The following is a 19215-nucleotide window of genomic DNA, read 5'->3' on the forward strand; positions in this document are numbered from 1 at the left end:
TGCCAATAATGAGTCTCGTTAAATTAATTACGAATGCATATTTACCCGACTGGTCGAGTTGCTTCGGAAACATTTCAACGTTGACTCACCTATCAGAATGCAGTCTGATTCAAATCGAAACCGAAGTTTCTAATTAAACAGTGCGTGTATTTTGAATTCACCCCAGGACTTTGCTCCTGATTAGGATCATATTAATAAAGGATTCATTAATTTTTTGGCGAAATTCAAACGTTGGTTGGTTGTGACGAGGGAAGAATAGAATCATGAGGCAAGAGAGAATTTGAGGTTGGCGTCCAACTGGATGGGGTTGGAGTGGTACAGTTGTCAAATTGCATGCCACTTCAGTGTTTTTGCAACTTTCAGTTTTACCGAACACTGTTTATTTATTTTCTTTTGATAACCGATTCTTCTGTTGTTAGATTTTTGAAAGAAGTCTTCAACTAGGCCTTTAACCGAATTTTTGTTGTCAGTGTCTATGCCTGGAGTAGAAGTAAAATTTAAGAGTAAAAGTAAGATTGATGGCATATATTACACCCTTGACATAGCCAACGAATACAAAGCAATCTTTAAGTAGTATATGGAGAAGAAAACAAATAGATTTTAAGCAAAACACTTACTTCATAAATTACTTGCTTCAAACCATCTGAACCCAATTAAATTATGCTAAAACATTAATTCGTTTAATTTTTCAGCCATTCTAGCATACAGCCAAGTGTCATCTAAGGAGAGCTCGGCCTGCTATGGCACAAATATTGCGTGTGATTTCTACAGTTTAGAATGTAAGGAGACAGAACTAATCAGACTGAACACACTCCAGTATGGATACAAAAGAGGAAAGGAGTGCCATAAAAGCGACGAGGCTTGTAAAGAAGATGGCGGCTGCTGCTGGTACGAGAAGTCAGACTGTACCAACAAACTATATGGAGAGACAGTTTTTGATATTTATACGAACTGTTCTGGAAAATCGACATGTGGACCATTTCAGGCGCCGTGGGTGGGCATGTCGTACTGCGGACCGATGAGCGAGGTCATTACGTCTGACTATCTCACTATAAATTATGAATGTATAGACAGTAAGTATATATTACATTCGTCACTGTTTAGGTACGGCAAATCTGTATAAATTATAATGATACTGCAAGCAAAGGAAAGGCTATTGTTGCTTTCACGCAAACCAGACTGCTACACATACAGTACTGTTGCAAAATAGGGCCTAAATAGAGCAGTGGTCACGCATTCACTTTAAGCCTTTCGGCCCGTGGTTCTATCCCTAGTTGAGAAGCTGTGATGGCTCAGTTGGTAGCATGCCCGACTCGCGACCGAAAAGGTGTGGGTTCGAATCCTACCATCAAATCAGAACGGGTCAGTAACCGTGATGTATCCTTGGGTAAGGTACTTTACTTCAAATGCCTCCGCATTAAATAACAAATATTGTAGTTGTGTTGTTGTGTCGTAAAACGCAAACCCCCACCAAAACAATTCTAACCCCGGTTTCTACATCTGAATGAAACGGTCGCTAATCCATGATCCGTGATTTCCCACGTCTTAAACAAAATACAAAGTCAACAGCTGAGCCGTCGTAGGCGCCTTTTGTAATTATTGTAACTTGTGCAATCGAAGGTCGTCAAGTGGTTTATTGCAAACAATCTTTGTAGGTGTATAGTATCGCAACAGGCTTAGCTAAAACGTCTACATCCCTACCTAAGCGGTATAAATTCTGTTTGAATTACTATTTCTCTCATTATACTGACATTTACCGTGAGTAATCTTTTCTTTTATTATTATTATTATTATTATTATTATTATTATTATAAGCATCAATTAACATTGTTTGGGTGTCATTTTCTATTTTATCTTAGAAAATGGTAATTTCGTAGAGGAAATCGATTTTCATTATTTTAATATAACATGTACATACAGAATTTGGAGGTTTACTACTGATACTTCATAGGGATATAAATGGCATTAAACATGTACAAGAATTTCAAATGAATTGAATCGAAAGCAAAAACGATAGACTCTGAACACTTTTAATTTTCATCACGAAATAACGGCACCACGTATAATATCTCAGACTGGAAACTATGTATTTTTCCTGGATGTAAAACGTTATAAAACAGTACGTTATCACCAAGGGAACAGCGTTCTTACACCAAATCTCAAATAGCGGTAATTATGTTCGATCCGAACGGTGATTCTATCCAGATACGGGCATGAAGTGCATCGATTATTTCTTATCAACAGCCTTGTTTTTACATCAAGAATTCCGATAAAAGCTCAGACAAGAAAATGCACGTATGCCTTATTGCCGTAATCATATAAATAATACAGGAATGCAGTTCTGGCAATCCTTTTTAACAGAACTACATACAACCCAACGATGACAGGTTCAGAATAAATTATGAATCGTGTATGTTACACTGATTGGCTCGACTGCGTTTCAACCCACGGCAGTAGTGGTTGTCATAGCTATTTGCATTGTTAGCCGTTACTTTTCGACGTTTCTCTATGACGTTGATGAAATTATATTGAAGCTTTACCGTGAAAATTGGATAAAAACTGATAAAGTCCAGTCCAAACGTCAAATTAAATATGTATAATATGTTACGTTATTGTAAGGTCTAACGCCATTGTTCAGCACATGATAGGCTATACATCGCGGCCAGTATAAATGGTGGAGGAAGAACTCAGGAAAACCCCGGAAAGAACCACCGACCCACAAGAAGTAGCTGGCAAGCTTTCTCGCATAACCACATTAACCGAAACGGTTACAGCGTCCGCCTCGGATGCGGGAGGTCGTGAGTTCGATCCCCGGCCGAGTCATACCAAAGACTTACAAAAATGGTATTTACAGCTACCTCGCATTGCGCTCAGCATTAAGAAGTTAGTGTTAGGACTGGTCGGCCTGGTGTCAGGATAATGTGATTGGGTCGGACATCATGCTACATGTCTGCGGTATGATGCCCCAATGCTAGACATCACTATAAACTGCCATACTGCAGACATTGTAGCGATATGACTGAAAAATTGTTAAAGCTACGTTAAAAAAATCCAAATCACACACACACACACACACACACACACACATTAACAGAATCCGAATCCACGCAGACAGAGGTGAGATGGCATCATGGCAGTGATCCGTAACGGTGAGCGCTTCAGACCACTCGGCCACTCGGGGCCCCATAGAGATTATACAAACAGTGTACACAAACAGTGTGCACGAACTGGGCAGTCTCGACAGCTGGATACACAAACGACTAGATAAATGAGCTCACGTAGCCTTTGATGTCACCAATTTGTTACCGTTTGTATTCACTTATACGTAGAGTTTAACTGCAAACTGGACAGGCCAAGATCTGTCGTTGCATAATGCGCCAGCAGACCTGGGTATGTGCAGTTTAGTAGGAGTAATTGGTAGAACAAACACTATAGACGCTGATCTGCATACGCATTATGCTAGATCAGACCAGGATCTATGTTGTTTGCAGTTTGACTCCACTTATAAATGACTATATACGGTAACTAAAGATTACCATTCTAACAAGAAATAACTCGAATAACTGTGATAATTAATCGGTAATTGCTGCTAGAACATAATCCAACTCGTAACATCTTTGGATCTGTTGCTTGGCTGACATTGTTTGTTGTTGTTGCTGTTGGGGTGTTTTTTTGTTGTTTTTTTTATCTGTCAGCAACCATGTTATCAGCGAATGTAATTTTTGTTCCTGTAAAGTCTGAAACTGTTCAATCTACAGTATTAGCGCCATAACTTCTCTTCATATAAGTTAACATGAAAATCTGATACTTCCATACTGCATTAGACATTATAGATGATAGATGTATAATGGTCCATTTCTAACACGAGGGCGTCTTTGATAGGTTGCTGTAATGACCCGAATGATAAGTAACTTGGATTAGTCTTATAGACGCTCCATGAAACGATTCTATTTTTCCAGTATATCCCAACGGTTCTAGTATAAATGTTGAGACACCACTAATTATCCAATATCACGTCTAAAATGACCTGTCGATTGACTTTTCATATGCATTTTCATGAGGGCATAGTCCACTTGCAAACTCTATATTGGGGTACATACGTCTAGTGATTGTGTTTGGTTCTCTCTTTCTAGTTCAACGGAGGTAATATACAGGGGTCTTGCATGTTTAACCAAAGCTTTCTAACTGAAAATAGAAGGCGGACAAGAAGTCATCATCTATGTTACAACTCTAATAGTTTTTTGCATGAGAACAAGACCATGAATTTGGTTGACTAATTCTTGGTTGAAAAGACACCTTTGGTCAAAGGACCGAAACATGCCCCAGATTTACATGGTCATCTAACCTTTCAGTTAAATGATTAGAGCCCCAGTCTAATCGAGCAGTAGGTAGTAATTTTCATCTGTTATGGTGAACTGTCTCGCTCAGATCAAACATGCCCAAAAGTATACTCTTTTCAGAAGTGAACTTGCGCCTGATGAATATTATAAAGAAAGTCGTCAGTAGACCAGGCAATGACTTTACCATATTTTCCGCTAGCCTCGTTTTGGGCACTAAAGTCACGTGTGTAGATCTTTGGTAGCATGGAGTTTCATTATGATTGACCATCTGGTACGTTATTAATATTAGAATTATGGATAAATTATCTCATAGTATCTTCATTAGCAACGGTGCCATGAATGTGTGTCCTCTTATGGTAGGCCTTGTGGAACATCGGTCTGATGCTGAATGATTTTGACCAGTAAAGTCTGACGTTAATTTGAAGGCCAGGGTTTTGCATATTGCTGACTAGCTACTACTATAAGTCTGACTCTACATCCCCGTTTGTTTGTACCCCCCCCCCCATCGATTTCAAAAACGAGAATGTTTAATGTGATAAAAAGTGCACAGAACTAAGTCGACTGAATCATTGATTTATAATTTCTAATTGCCTGAGACCAGGATGGCACTAATGCTGGCATCCCCTGCACCATTTCATGCTTAACGGATTTTCCATTCTAGCACGGCGCCATACTGCGTACACTATAGCTAGTTTATTTCCATCAGACAACATAATGACGTAGTTCATCCTGTTCGGCAAATGCTGAATAATTGCGTAAATTACATAACGTTGAGAGTTTGGAATTATATCCCTCTGCATACACGAACATAGAAATTAAACCGCTTGTTAAATCCACACGAAAAGCGTAGTTGTCATTTTCCTTTGCTTGATTCATATTGTAAATATCGGAAGCAGACGACTTATGTATGTACATCTGTAGTCATGACACACCCCTTTGCTAAAAATGGACTTGTCCAGAAACTGGAAATGGATCCGAGCATGTCCATCTATTGCACTGAAAACTTCCGTTAAGCATGAAACGCGCGTAAGATGACGGTGTTAGGGCCACTCTACTCAGAGTCAGGTTAGAAACTATAAATCAATGAATGAATTGGCTAAGTTCCTTCACTCTTTATCACATTAAAAGTTTCCGTTATTTAAATTGGTAGGGGGGTACAAACAAACGGGTTTGTATTATCAGACTATACCTGCTTGACAATTCCTCAGATTAGGTAATTTTACTGAAAACGGTATGTTTATGTTTATTTTTGTTCCTTGAGGTTTCTCGTTTTCTTTTTCTTTTTTTATTGACTTTTTACACTTACGTGTCTCGTTTGATAAACGTATACTACAACTATGTCGACAATTCGTTTGATATTGACCTATAATGGCGTTGACAGTGTTGATCATATAGAGTTGAACTTGTTTTCTCTCACTGATGGAGAATGAGAGGGTGTGAAAATAAATGAGTGAACTAAATAGAGGAAATATTTGTCCTGCAAATATTTTATTTTCACAGTTGACCTTTTTCTAATACAAACATAACATGTATACATAGTGATCATTATAATGTAATTGACAATAGTGGGTTGCTTTCATCTGACATGGTTCATGCAGGCACGTGGCCGTTTAGTGCCTAATGCAACCTTGCTCGGAGTCTCGCTAGGAAAAGATGTCTCAAAGTCACTCAAGAGCCAACTTGACCGATACTTGCGCAATGTTTTGGCAATGCCCTAACCAGGAACACGTTTCACTTTCGTTTATTATCAGTCATCCAGTTTGGCGACCTTGTTTTTAGACTTGTAACGTTATTGACCTGAAAAAAGTCTGACAGAGGTTTATATTCATTCCGATAGAAGCAGGACGGCGGACGCAGGGTCCATCATGTTTTGTCGTAACTCCAAACTAATCAAAGCTTATACTCTTTCAGAATCTATTGCTGCCAGCATGCTGTTTTGACTCCAGGGTCACCAGAACCTTAGTATTTCGTCTTTGCTGGGTAACTAATACACATTGACTGGATACCACATTTTATATATCATCAAAACTCATAAACTAAGTAAAGTAAGGGAAATAGATTCAGACTTTATTGGTTCAGAGTCTCTTTCTTGAGATATCATTGTTTATTGTGAAGTAAGTAACGTGTTACTTTGAAACGTTATCAATCGGCCCTGTATTCTATCACAGCAAGTAACTAATTCCTAACACTTTCCTCCAACGTATTTGGCAACATCTTCTCATTCTGTACCAAAGCTACTGCAGAACAAAATTTCGTACCCAACACAAGATAAGCTGAGCGTGGGACAGTTTTCAAAACGTACTGTTTTGATCATTTCGCCACCTAAATTACAAAGCTGAGGCATCCTACCCAAAGAAGGTAACCCACTGCGAGGAGCATGTGGTAATTTATGTACTAAAGCACGATGGCGGACATGTTTTTTTTTTTTTTTTTTTCGTTCTTTTTCTAACCGTTTCCACGCATGAACTGGTTGACAGAGTATCATTCGGAACATTCGTCTTTGATCAAATACACACCAGCTCTTGCTACATGCGATTACTGGTAGAATAGTAGCACATGTGAAGACCTTGTGTTTACTATCTTGTTTCGGTACACAGCTACGTGTAAACATACAGGCCCCAGTATTCGCCATTTTACTTCTGTTTAACTAACCGCTCCAGTGGCCTAAGTGGTTAGAGCGTCCGCCCGGGATGCAGGAGGTCGCAGGTTTGAACCCGGCCCCATACCAAAGACATAAAAATGGTACTAGCGGCTGCCTCGCTTGGCGCTCAGCATTAAGGTTAGTGTTAGGACTGGTCAGCCTGGTGAAGGGATCATGTGACTGGGTGGAACGTAATGCTACATATTTGCGACATGATGCCCAGTGTTCGACATACTATAAACTGCCACACTGCAGACATCTTAGCGATATGACTTAGATTGTTAAAGCTACGTTAAAAATACACGTACACATCGCGTAACACTTTGGATGGAACAAGAATGTTACACCGCCACAACCAAGGTCATCAAATCGACTTACTGAAGGTCATAATTATGTGTTCCAGGTCACAGCTCTAGCAAAGCACAACCTTGCTTGTATGGCCTGGAGGAATTATCTCGCGCATCCAACGTGCACAATACATGCTTACGACTATGCTGTTTACTATGGTGGGCTAGTAGAGTCTAATATAAATCATAATAAAAGGTCAAACGGACAGGTCATTGTAATCGAGCTATAAGAAGATGGTGTTGATAATAAAAGAATTATGAAAATATTGTACGGAGAGAAAATCAGTTAGATCAAATATTGTACCCATTCACGTGTATTTGGCCTTGATACATTTTGGATTCGATTTACAAACAGAATTGTATTAAGATGGAGTTGTCTTTTTTTTTAAGACGAGGAACCAAAATGTATATACCTACATAAAGTGCCTATCATGTAAGTGACGGTAAGGTAACTAGAAATGTAACAATGTAATAAGAACGCCTGCTTTGATGACCTAAACACAGAACGGTATAGACTGACATGCACAATAGGTCCCTTCCTATTCGTAGAGGGGAACTAACGTGGTTTAAATGGTTATTTAAAAACAGGTTTTATTACTATGCCCCTTATTCGAATTAATCCATTTTATACTCTGACTTGTTACTAGCATAAGTGAGTGCACTTTATTCGCTGACTTGTTACTCGAATTAGTCCATTTCATATTCTGACTTGTCCCTTATTTATTCATTGTGACGGAACGCCGTATTTAATAGCTGATTACCAATGATTACCTCATAGGAGTACAATACATTTTGTATAGATAAGGTTGAATTTATCGTTCCATTGTATATGTAAGTTCAAGGGCAGTTGGCCTAAGGATAAGAACATTTTGCTGGAAATAATTATCGGGGAAAAATTAAATATGTGTTTTTAGAAGAAGATAACGCATAGGTATGGATAAATTGTACACAACAGCAGGCCTAAAACAAGTAACATTTTTACTTAATTTATGTCAACACAGATAATACTGGATGTATACGGGGAGGTTTCATTTGGCTGTATTTTGAAAATGATATGTGTGCAAATAGTAGCGTTGTACGGCACGTCAGCACAATAGTGGTTTCATTGTACAAACTAAAGGTAAAGATTAAACAAAATTTAATGACACTTAAAGGGAATTTTTATCAAAAGCAAATCAGCATCGTGTCTATTTTTCATCATTTTAAAGGCGTACTCTTGGATACCTTTCCATAAAATGTACAGTAAATTGACAAAATATTAACATTATGGTCAGTGCCGGATTATCCATTAGGCACACTAAGTACGTACTTAGGGCACACAAAAAAAAATAATCAAATTAATTGTTAGTAAAATTTTCTTGAATAATATATGACGATTTTGATCTGCATGTACGAGTATTTTTTTGATTTGGAATGATGGTAACACTAGTATTTTCCATATTTGTAGCTTATAAAATGGTTTTCTTTAGTTTCACATTTTGTATGAGGTGGGGGGGGGGACGAAGGCCATAATCCGGCACTGATTATGGCTATGTAAATTAAATTAGTGGTATATATCGTTATGGCGCGCAATGAAAGACACTCTGGTGTATAAGGGGTGCACGATTTTACCAGAAACAGTTGACTTGACAGAACGGAAATCAGCAATTAAAACAGGTTCTCTGACTGGCTTCACGCTATATTTTCATCCTGATCTTTAAAATTAAATGAAATAAGTAAAATTAGATTAATTTTATACTATTAGGTCTTTGTTGTTTTCTAAATACGATAGGAATTCCATTAAATGTACATCGATTTCACATTTCTTATATAGATGTGACGCCAGATACATTCAAAACAAATAACAAGATTCATTTATTTGTTAAAGATGCGGTTATTTAAATATCCCATTTACTATTTTCTTCAGTTTAATTTTTCGTGTTAAGTCTTCTGTAATCGTCTTAACCACAACCTGCTGTAGTTTACTCATACAATCTTTTTTTCTTGGTGACCACGAATATGGTAGGATGTTTTTTCCAATGTTTTCTCTACAAGCCGTTTTAACAACGTGAAAATAAATAGATATTAAGTTTTTGAACTCTTGGAACAATGAGCTAATTTCACTATGATAGCTTCTTACTATGACTACTACAACTACTTACTATTTCAAATACAGCTATTAACTATTGCAGCTACTTGCTATATCAATCAATTCAATCAATCAAGCAGTCAATCAATCAATCAATCAATCAATCAATCTTTATTTCCTCACTTAAGAGACTTCATTACAAAATAGAGAGCAAGACAGAAAAAGAGAAATTTGACAATTTACATTGGCGATTTCGGAAATCATTCCAAAATGTCCATTGCCGTATATAAAACAAATACAGACGAGGAATGAACAGACGGAATATCAATAATTAGGAAATGCACGAAAGCATGCAAAAATGGCATACAAACATTGTACATAAATCTAGCACCCAGTCTGTATAATGTGGTTTTATTCCAGATGTTTGGAATTTACTTCGGAGGTACGAGCTTTTAGATTTCATCTTTTACATCTTTAATCAATCAAATTTCCCTAACAGATCTCAGTGGAAACAATTTGTCAGTATAACCAGTCTTTAAAAGGAAGAGACTGCTTGGCTAGACAGAATCAATAGACATCGTGATTTCTCCAGATTTTGACACTTACAAGCACAAATTCGCCCTTCCACTCTGTACTGCATTGCGAGGAATAAGCATGAACGCGGATCAACTACGTTTATTGCACCCATGTGGGTATTAAAGCCAAGTCACGATATTACTGTTCAAACTGTGGTCAACAATATACCGACCTCTTTCAGCATGTATTAACAGGATGTATGTCTACAAGCCAAATTGCCAACGACTTTCACTCGATGCTTGACAAGTTTGGACTTGAACTACACGTAGAACTTAACCAAAATAACGATGAGTCGTAGTTACTAAAACTATTAACAACTGACCTTGAAAGTAGACTGGACAAAACAGAACTTCACCATTTTCAGATATGTTCATTCATTTATCTCTTCCTTGCATCCCTAGTGTAATTTTTAGACTGAAGACTAAATATTGTTCAAAAGCAGAACTTCCTAGATCAGCTTTAACCAAATATTTCTACCTGTAAGATCCCATTTTGACAGCAAAGTCATTATCATTAATGGATCAGTGCTGTAATAATACATTTTTATGTTTTTTATTTATCCCTTTTTGTATAGATTTACGTACAGCTTTCATATACCATTTTCAATGCTCGCATTCATTTCATAATTATTATTCCATTTATTCCTTCTTCACCTCTTTTAGCTTCATATGTATCAAAGACTTTCTGGAATGCTTTCCGAAATCATCAATGTAAATTGTTAAAATATGTATTTTTCTGTCTTGTTCTCTATATTTGTAAATGAACTCTCTTTATTGAGGAAATACAGATTGATTGATTGATTGATTGATTGATTGATACTTACTATTACAGCTACTAATTTCACTGAAGAGACTGCTTTATTGTTATCATTTATCTTGTAAGAGAAAATACTGACTTGTATTTGGAAGTGTTTATGTTCCTGGAGTTCTTTGTTGTTTCTGGCCTTTATACTTTCGCATCCTGTTGAAGACTTTAGTCTTTTTATCTTGATCGTCTGCTTGCTTTTGTTGAGAGACTGAAATTGAGGGAGTTCTTCTTCTGGTTTTCCAGGGTTTTTCTCTTTATATTGATACATTTTGTATCATCTCCAATATAGAACCAGGATTGTGCTAACGTGCTTTTGAATCCGATAAATAAATAATTATTTCCTAAACCACTAATAACTATTTAGTTTTCAGAATTATTTAAATAGTTATTTCCTAAACTACTAATAGCTACTTAGTTTTCAGAATTATTCAAATAGTTATTTCCTAAACCACAAATAACTACTTAGTTTTCAGAATAATTGAATAGTTAATTCCTGAACCACTAATAATTACTTAGTTTTCAGAATCATTGAATAGTTATTTCCAAAACCACTAATAACTATTTAGTTTCAGAATTATTGAAATAGTAAATCAACGAGGAACAAAACCCGTCTCGTATCATGTGCAAAACTTGAACTCTAAATTATACCTTTTCTATCGACAGGGAAAGAAACTCTGGATATATGTGACACTCAGAAGCTCTTGACCGACCATGCATATTTAATTTTCGATGGCTCAAAGACAAATGGCGCCAGTGTTAGTCCAGAGTGTTCTTGCTCTTTCACAGGCGTGGGCATGAAGAGTGTCACAAGTATAGCAGTTACCGTCATCGATGTTCGATTGGCCAAATCTGCCAAAAGTCTGAGTGATTGCAAGTCAACGAGATTAAAGATTCAGAATAAAACTTTCGAGAGAAAGTGTACCTTAGGTAGCTCTGTCTCTAATTTTTATCAAAACCTAAATTTTGAATATGTACTGACAAATGACACTTTAAACATCTCTCTGGAAGGTATGAACAGTAATGATACCATTGATCATCCTGCGTTGATATGGCTACAGGTGAAAGGTAAGTTTGTCACTAATATATATTAAAGGTATTGCAAGAGGAGACTGTTAATATTTACTCGTTATTTTCTTAATGTCTTAAATGATTAATCAGTGGAAATTCATCATCAAGCGGGAGAATATAGATCGATAGCTTGCTGTTGAAACAATAATATATTATTTTAAATTGTAATATATATATATATATATATATATATATATATATATATATATATATATATATATATTAGATGCATCACAATTTGATATATCAACAGTATTGATATATCAAATTAATTTATACCAACACTTATAACGCTATATTATTTTAAACTGTACTGTGTATATATATATATATATATATATATATATATATATATATATATATATATATATATATATATATATATATATATATATATATATATATATTAAAGTTTAAAATAATATAGCGTTATAAGTGTTGGTATAAATTAATTTGATATATCCATGCTGTTGATATATCAAACTGTGATGCATCTAAAATTATTGTTTCAACGGCAAGCTATCGATCTATATTCTCCAGCTTTATGATGAATTTCCACTGATTAATCATTAAGACCTTAAGAAAATAACGAGTAAATATTAATAGTCCCCTCTTTCTACTTGAATTAGACATGTTAAATAATTTAATTGGAAAACCTTCTTCACTCTCTCTCTCTCTCTCACTCTCTTTCTCTCTCTCTCTCTCACACACACACACACACACACACACACACACACACACACAAAGACAAAATACTTTCTACATTTAAACAATATTTCATACCTAAATTATAAGTGTGTCTTTTTTTTATTTGATGAATATCAATGAAAATAGAAACTCGAAAAACGGAAGTAATTGATCAATTTGCAAAGAGAATTGTCAATAGCCGAAAAAGATGCAGAACTAAATTTTGAAGCGGACACACTGAGCACGGATGTGAAGAGTTCATTCACGCCGCCAATACATATTTGACCGTAATCAACCTTAACACTGGTGGAAATGCTTGTATAAGTATTTTTGTATGTGATAGAAATAAAATAAATGTAAAGAATTTACGCTGAATCATTGATATTCCACTCGTTGTATAAATTTTGCATGAATGGAAACTTGATAAGCCTTGTTTTGTCTTGATGAAAAGTTATATATCTGGTGGTATGACAATGGTACAGCTTATATACATACTATACTTTACTATCTATCTATCTATCTATCTATCTATATATATATATATATATATATATATATATATATATATATATATATATATATATATATATATATATAGACAAAACGTAATCATGATAGTAAGGGCTATATATATCTAGGATCTATGTGATCGTTCTGGTTAGGGCTTACATATCCAGACTCCATTTGATCATTCTCGTTAGTGCATAAACATCTAGACCCCATGTGATCATTCTTGTTAGGGCTTGTATATGGACATAGAACACAATTAATTTTACTATATGTTCTATACATTTGTTTCTCAGTACTGATCTTTCCACTGTGTGACAATCAATGCAAATCAAATGTTAATCTAAAATACCTTCAAAGATGACTTCATGGTGAAGTTCTTGTAAAAGGTTGACCTGCTTTTTCTTGAGATGCTGGACAGGCAACATAGCAGCATGTAAACAGAACACAGATTTCACTTCCGGATCATCACCAAGGCCTTATTACTCACTGTGCACTGTCGCCGAAATACACACAGACAACAACACCCTGAGCTCATATTATCAAAAATAAACAGTTACCTTTAAATCCCTACCAAAAATGCATAAATAAAACTCTTCTATCACCACCAAAATGAGAGGAAAAAATGTTCTAAAAATAGACTAGAACTACATTCGTGGGTACTGAACTGGAAGTATTAATTGTAACCGGATTCCTGACAGGCTCCATGTTTTACGCCAATTTCAGTCAAACATATATTTGCATGCTATACCTATTTCAACTTTATAAATGAAGTCTTTTTGAATTTTCTTGCAAACAAAACATGTGACACATGTCAGAAAGTATGGAGTGCTGGTGTTCCACAGGGTGCAAGTTCTGGTCCAAGTGCTCTTGAGAAACCAAAACTAAATTTGCTATATCTTCCTTAATTATAGGAACTTTTTTCAATGCAGTAAAAACCTAATTGTAATACAAGATATGTCCTGTCTGAAAATATGTTTGAAAGTTACAAATATTGATAAATTAAATTTTAATGGCAAATTAAATAAACATTTAAATTTTAAAAACTAAATTTTATTGAAAACTTAAATTTGTACACAAGTTTTAAAACACAGTTTGACAAATTTTAGACAGAAAAGTTGACTAATGAATGGTATTTAAAACAAATGGTAGATTGGGTCTGTACAACTGATAACATTGTTCCCAGGGGGAGTGAAGCAACATAGCTCATAGTGATTTTGGCAGCAAACAGCAATATGCCTGTCCAGATGCATATAGGTGTACACACTAAAGAAACAATGCCAGGTGCTATGTTCCACATTTATTGTGCCAGATACTTAGGCAGTTGTTTCCATAACTAAAAGCACATTCAGATTTAAAGTTCTGATGGGACCACTACCATGTTTTATAGCAAAAATGAATTACATTTCAATGTCGATAACTACAAAAGATGGCAATGGGATAGGAAAATAGTTTCTAGGGAGGCTCTACCCTACTGAAAAATGGTTCTGATCTCTCTCGTGAAGACCTAAGCCATGTCTTTGAGGTGCTATATATCAGCGTGGTGATATGAACTAATCTTGGTCACTTATGGCAGTACACTGCACATGCCCTTATGAAACCTTGCTATCACCACCGGCCTACTGGAGAGCTTCCAAGCTGATCCAAATCTAACACTTTGTTCCAGAGACCAGGCTAGACCTGAAAAGGTACAATATGGTTCACTTAATTCTTGAAAACAGTAAGATCTATGTAAATGAAGTTAAAATGTGTTAGATATGGTGATTTCAAAATAACATTAAGGATGCAATCATGGGGGAAGATATTAAACTTGACAGATGACACTCAGAAATGTGAAGCAATGGCCATGTATTAAAGTGATAAATTCATCCTAAAAATATATGAGGTTTCTAGAAGCATATTTAGTCATTTGCAAGTTAAATAACTAATGAGGTAGACTATGTATCATAAAGTTTAAGGCAATGTTGGGGCAGTGAGGTTTGATCATTGTGCAAACATTAGTACATTCCAGTATACAGGAAAGTCAAGTGACAATGTACTAAACTAGAATATATTACTATAAGCAATCTTATTCATGAGGGAAATACCAATTTTGGATATTGCAAGTGAATACAGCCAAATGTGGTCACACAGATCAACTATAGGTACCAATAAATCCTATATCATCAACTAAATGTGAAATTCTGATCCCCAAATCTTGTAAACAAGGATGGAAATTTGCATATGTGGGACATATACAATGTACTTGTTAAGATCAAATGTGCAAACATAATTCAAATGATCTGTTTGAACATTTATAGTGTATTTGTAAGAGTGTTGATTACCAATTATTAAGCTCGTTGATTCAATGGAATCAGATATCAGCTGATGCTTCAATACTGCACTCTGTCAATGTACTAAATTGAAATATGTTACCATACATAGGCATATTCATGATGAAAATAACATTTTGGGATATTTTCAGTGCACACAGCCAGAAATGTGCCTTACAGATTCACTATAGGTACACTGTCAGCCTATATGATGTACTGAATATGAACTTTTGATCCCAAACATTTTAAAATGGACGGATATTTGTTCATGTGGGATATGTAACCATGTTAAGATCAGTTGTACAAAGTTAAATTCAAATAATCCGTTTGAATATTTATTATGTAATCTTTAGAGTGTCAGTTAACAAATATTATTAGTAATTAATAATGCATAAAGCAAGATGGATCATTAGAATTCCCATAACATCATATAGGCCACAATGCCGCACTACACCAATCAATATCTTAACCAAACTGAACAATAAAATGGAATGCATTGTGTGTTCAACTTACATCATTTTGCTGTTTTCTTACATCCAAGGGTAAATATACCTGATGAAAGCATATTTTATCCCTTTGATCTGTATTTCATTCTCAGACAGTTTAAAATGATTTAGTAGAGAATCTGAGTAGGTTCTAGTATAAAGTTTTCATCGCTGTCCTCTCACTAAATACCTTATAACTATGTTTATAAACAATTACTGAAGGCTATACAAGCAGATGTGTGTTACTCAGGAAGTGACCCCATCATAACCGCATAAATTAACTGCTTGGACCCCTAATAAATAGTCTGAATGGCCAATACAAATTATAATTTTGTCTTCTTGTATTTTAAATGAAGGTCTCATTTTGACTTACAAAGATATATTCTCTGATAAAATGTGACAAATATCCAACATTGGAGCTTGTATATGGTGTAGGAATATATACATGCTGATAACATTTAATATCATTTCAAAAAATATTATATATGTGCATTTTAGGAGGGAATTTTGTTTTATTTATTTTTTTAAATTTTATTAAAATTTTTAAAATAAAAATTAATTTTTTACTTCTAATTTCATTCTTATCTTTTCATATTCAAATTTCATGTGTCTATCATTAATTATAAAGATTTTATACTAATTTAAACTTTACTCCAATACTGCCCTGACAGGACATAGAACAAAATTAATTTTACTATATGTTCTACACATTTGTTTCTCAGTACTGATCTTTCCACTGTGTGACAATCAATGCAAATCATATGTTAATCTAAAATACCTTCAAAGATGACTTCACAGTGAAGGTCTTGTAAAAGGTTGACCTGCTTTTTTTTAGATGTTGGACTGTCAACATAGCAGCATGTAAACAGAACACAAATTTCACTTCCAGATCATCACCAAGGCCTTATTACTCACTGTGCACTGTCACCGAAATACACACATACAACAACACCCTGAGCTCATATTATAAACAGTTACCTTTAAATCTCTACCAAAAATGTATAAATAAAACTCTTCTATCACCACCAAAATGAGAGGAAAAAATGTTCTAAAAATAGACTAGAACTACATTCGTGGGTACTGAACTGGAAGTATTAATTGTAACCCGATTCCAAATCTAGACTCCATGTGATGATTCTTGCTAGGGCTTAAACATCTTGACTCCATGTGATGATTCTTGTTAGGGCTTAAACATCTTGACTCCATGTGATGATTTTTGTTAGGGCTTAAACATCTAGACTCCATGTGATGATTCTTGTTAGGGCTTAAATATCTAGACTCCATGTGATGATTCTTGCTAGGGCTTAAACATCTTGACTCCATGTGATGATTCTTGTTAGGGCTTAAACATCTAGACTCCATGTGATGATTCTTGTTAGGGCTTAAACATCTAGACTCCATGTGATGATTCTTGTTAGGGCTTAAACATCTAGTCTCCATGTGATGATTTTTGTTAGGGCTTAAACATCTAGACTCCATGTGATGATTCTTGTTAGGGCTTAAACATCTAGACTCCATGTGATGATTCTTGCTAGGGCTTAAACATCTTGACTCCATGTGATGATTCTTGTTAGGGCTTAAACATCTTGACTCCATGTGATGATTCTTGTTAGGGCTTAAATATCTTGACTCCATGTGATGATTCTTGTTAGGGCTTAAACATCTAGACTCCATGTGATGATTTTTGCTAGGGCTTAAATATCTAGACTCCATGTGATCATTCTTGTTAGGGCTTAAACATCTTGACTCCATGTGATCATTCTTGTTAGGGCTTAAACATCTTGACTCCATGTGATCATTCTTGTTAGGGCTTAAACATCTTGACTCCATGTGATCATTCTTGCTAGGGCTTAAACATCTAGACTCCATGTGATGATTTTTGTTAGGGCTTAAACATCTAGAATCCATGTGATCATTCTTGTTAGGGCTTAAACATCTAGACTCCATGTGACCATTCTCATTAGGGCTTAAACATCTAGACTCCATGTGATCACTCTTATCAGGGCTTAAAAATATAGACTCCATGTGATCGTTCATGTTAGGACTTATATATCTACACTCTATGTGATCATTCTTGTTAGGGCGTAAACATCTAGACTCTATGTGATTATTCCTGTTAGGGCTTATATATCTAGACTCAATGTGATCATTCTTACTATGGGCTTATTCATCTAGACTCCATGTGATTGTTCTTGTTAGGGCTTAAACATCTAGACTCTATGTGATCATTTTTGTCATGGCTTAAACATCTAGATTCCATGTGATCATTCTTGTTAGGGCTTAAGCATCTAGACCCCGTGTGCTCATTATTTTTAGGGCTTAAACATCTATACTCAATGTGATGATTCTTGTAAGGGCTTAAACATCTAGACTCCGTGTGATCATTATTTTGAGGGCTTAAACATCTATACTCTATGTGATCATTATTGTTAGGGCTTAAACATCTAGACTCAATGTGATCGTTCTTGTTAGGGCTTAAACATATAGACTCAGTGTGATCATTCTTATTATGGGCTTATTCATCTAGACTCCATGTGATCGTTCTTGTTAGGGCTTAAACATCTAGACTCAATGTGATCATTCTTGTTAGGGCTTAAACATATAGACTCAATGTGATCATTCTTGTTAGGGCTTATATATCTATACTCCATGTGATCATTCTCGTTAGGGCTTAAACATCTAGACTCAGTGTGATGATTCTTGTCTGGGCTTACATATCTAGACTCCATGTGATTATTCTCGTTAGAGCTTAAACATCTAGACTCCGTGTGATCATTCTTGTTAGGGCTTAAATATATAGACTCAGTGTGATCATTCTTATTATGGGCTTAAGCATCTAGATTCCATGTGATCATTCTTGTCAGGGCTTAAACATCTAGACTCCATGTAATCATTCCTGTTAGGGCTTACATATCTATACTCCATGTGATCATTCTTATTATGGCTTAAACATCTAGATTCAATGTGATCATTCTTGTTAGGGCTTAAACATCTAGGCTCAATGTGATCATTCTTGTTAGGGCTTACATATCTAGACTCCATGTGATCATTCTCGTTAGAGCTTAAACATCTAGACTCCGTGTGATCATTCTTGTTAGGGTTTAAACATCTATACTCCATGTGATCATTCTTGTTAGGGCTGAAACATCTAGACTCAATGTGATCATTCTTGTTAGGGCTTACATATCTAGACTCCATGTGATCATTCTCGTTAGAGCTTAAACATCTAGACTCCGCGTGATCATTCTTGTTATGGCTTAAACATATAGGCTCCATGTGATCATTCTTGTTAGGGCTTATATATCTAGACTCCATGTAGTCATTTTTGTTAGGGCTTACATATCTAGACTCCATGTGATCATTCTCGTTAGAGCTTA

The 19215-nt window shown here is 35.4% G+C and overlaps 1 protein-coding gene across 2 annotated transcripts in view; it reads left to right on the forward strand.

Annotated features, from left to right (window-relative positions):
* The window catches only part of LOC149792318 (uncharacterized), a 101906-nt gene that overhangs the window by 73127 nt on the left and 9564 nt on the right, over positions 1–19215 (forward strand). The window contains exons 2-3 of one of the 2 annotated variants that reach the window (XM_089970896.1): positions 693–1073; positions 11443–11706. In XM_089970896.1, coding sequence (XP_089827022.1) covers positions 693–1073; positions 11443–11706 — 645 coding nt within the window. Of the gene's footprint in view, positions 1–692; positions 1074–11442; positions 11845–19215 lie in introns of both variants that reach the window. The other variant, XM_089970894.1, reaches the window with a different exon arrangement.

Source organism: Sinohyriopsis cumingii, chromosome 9, assembly GCF_028554795.1.
Source record: "Sinohyriopsis cumingii isolate HCF-2022 chromosome 9, ASM2855479v2, whole genome shotgun sequence".
Taxonomy (NCBI): Eukaryota; Metazoa; Mollusca; class Bivalvia; order Unionida; family Unionidae; genus Sinohyriopsis; species Sinohyriopsis cumingii.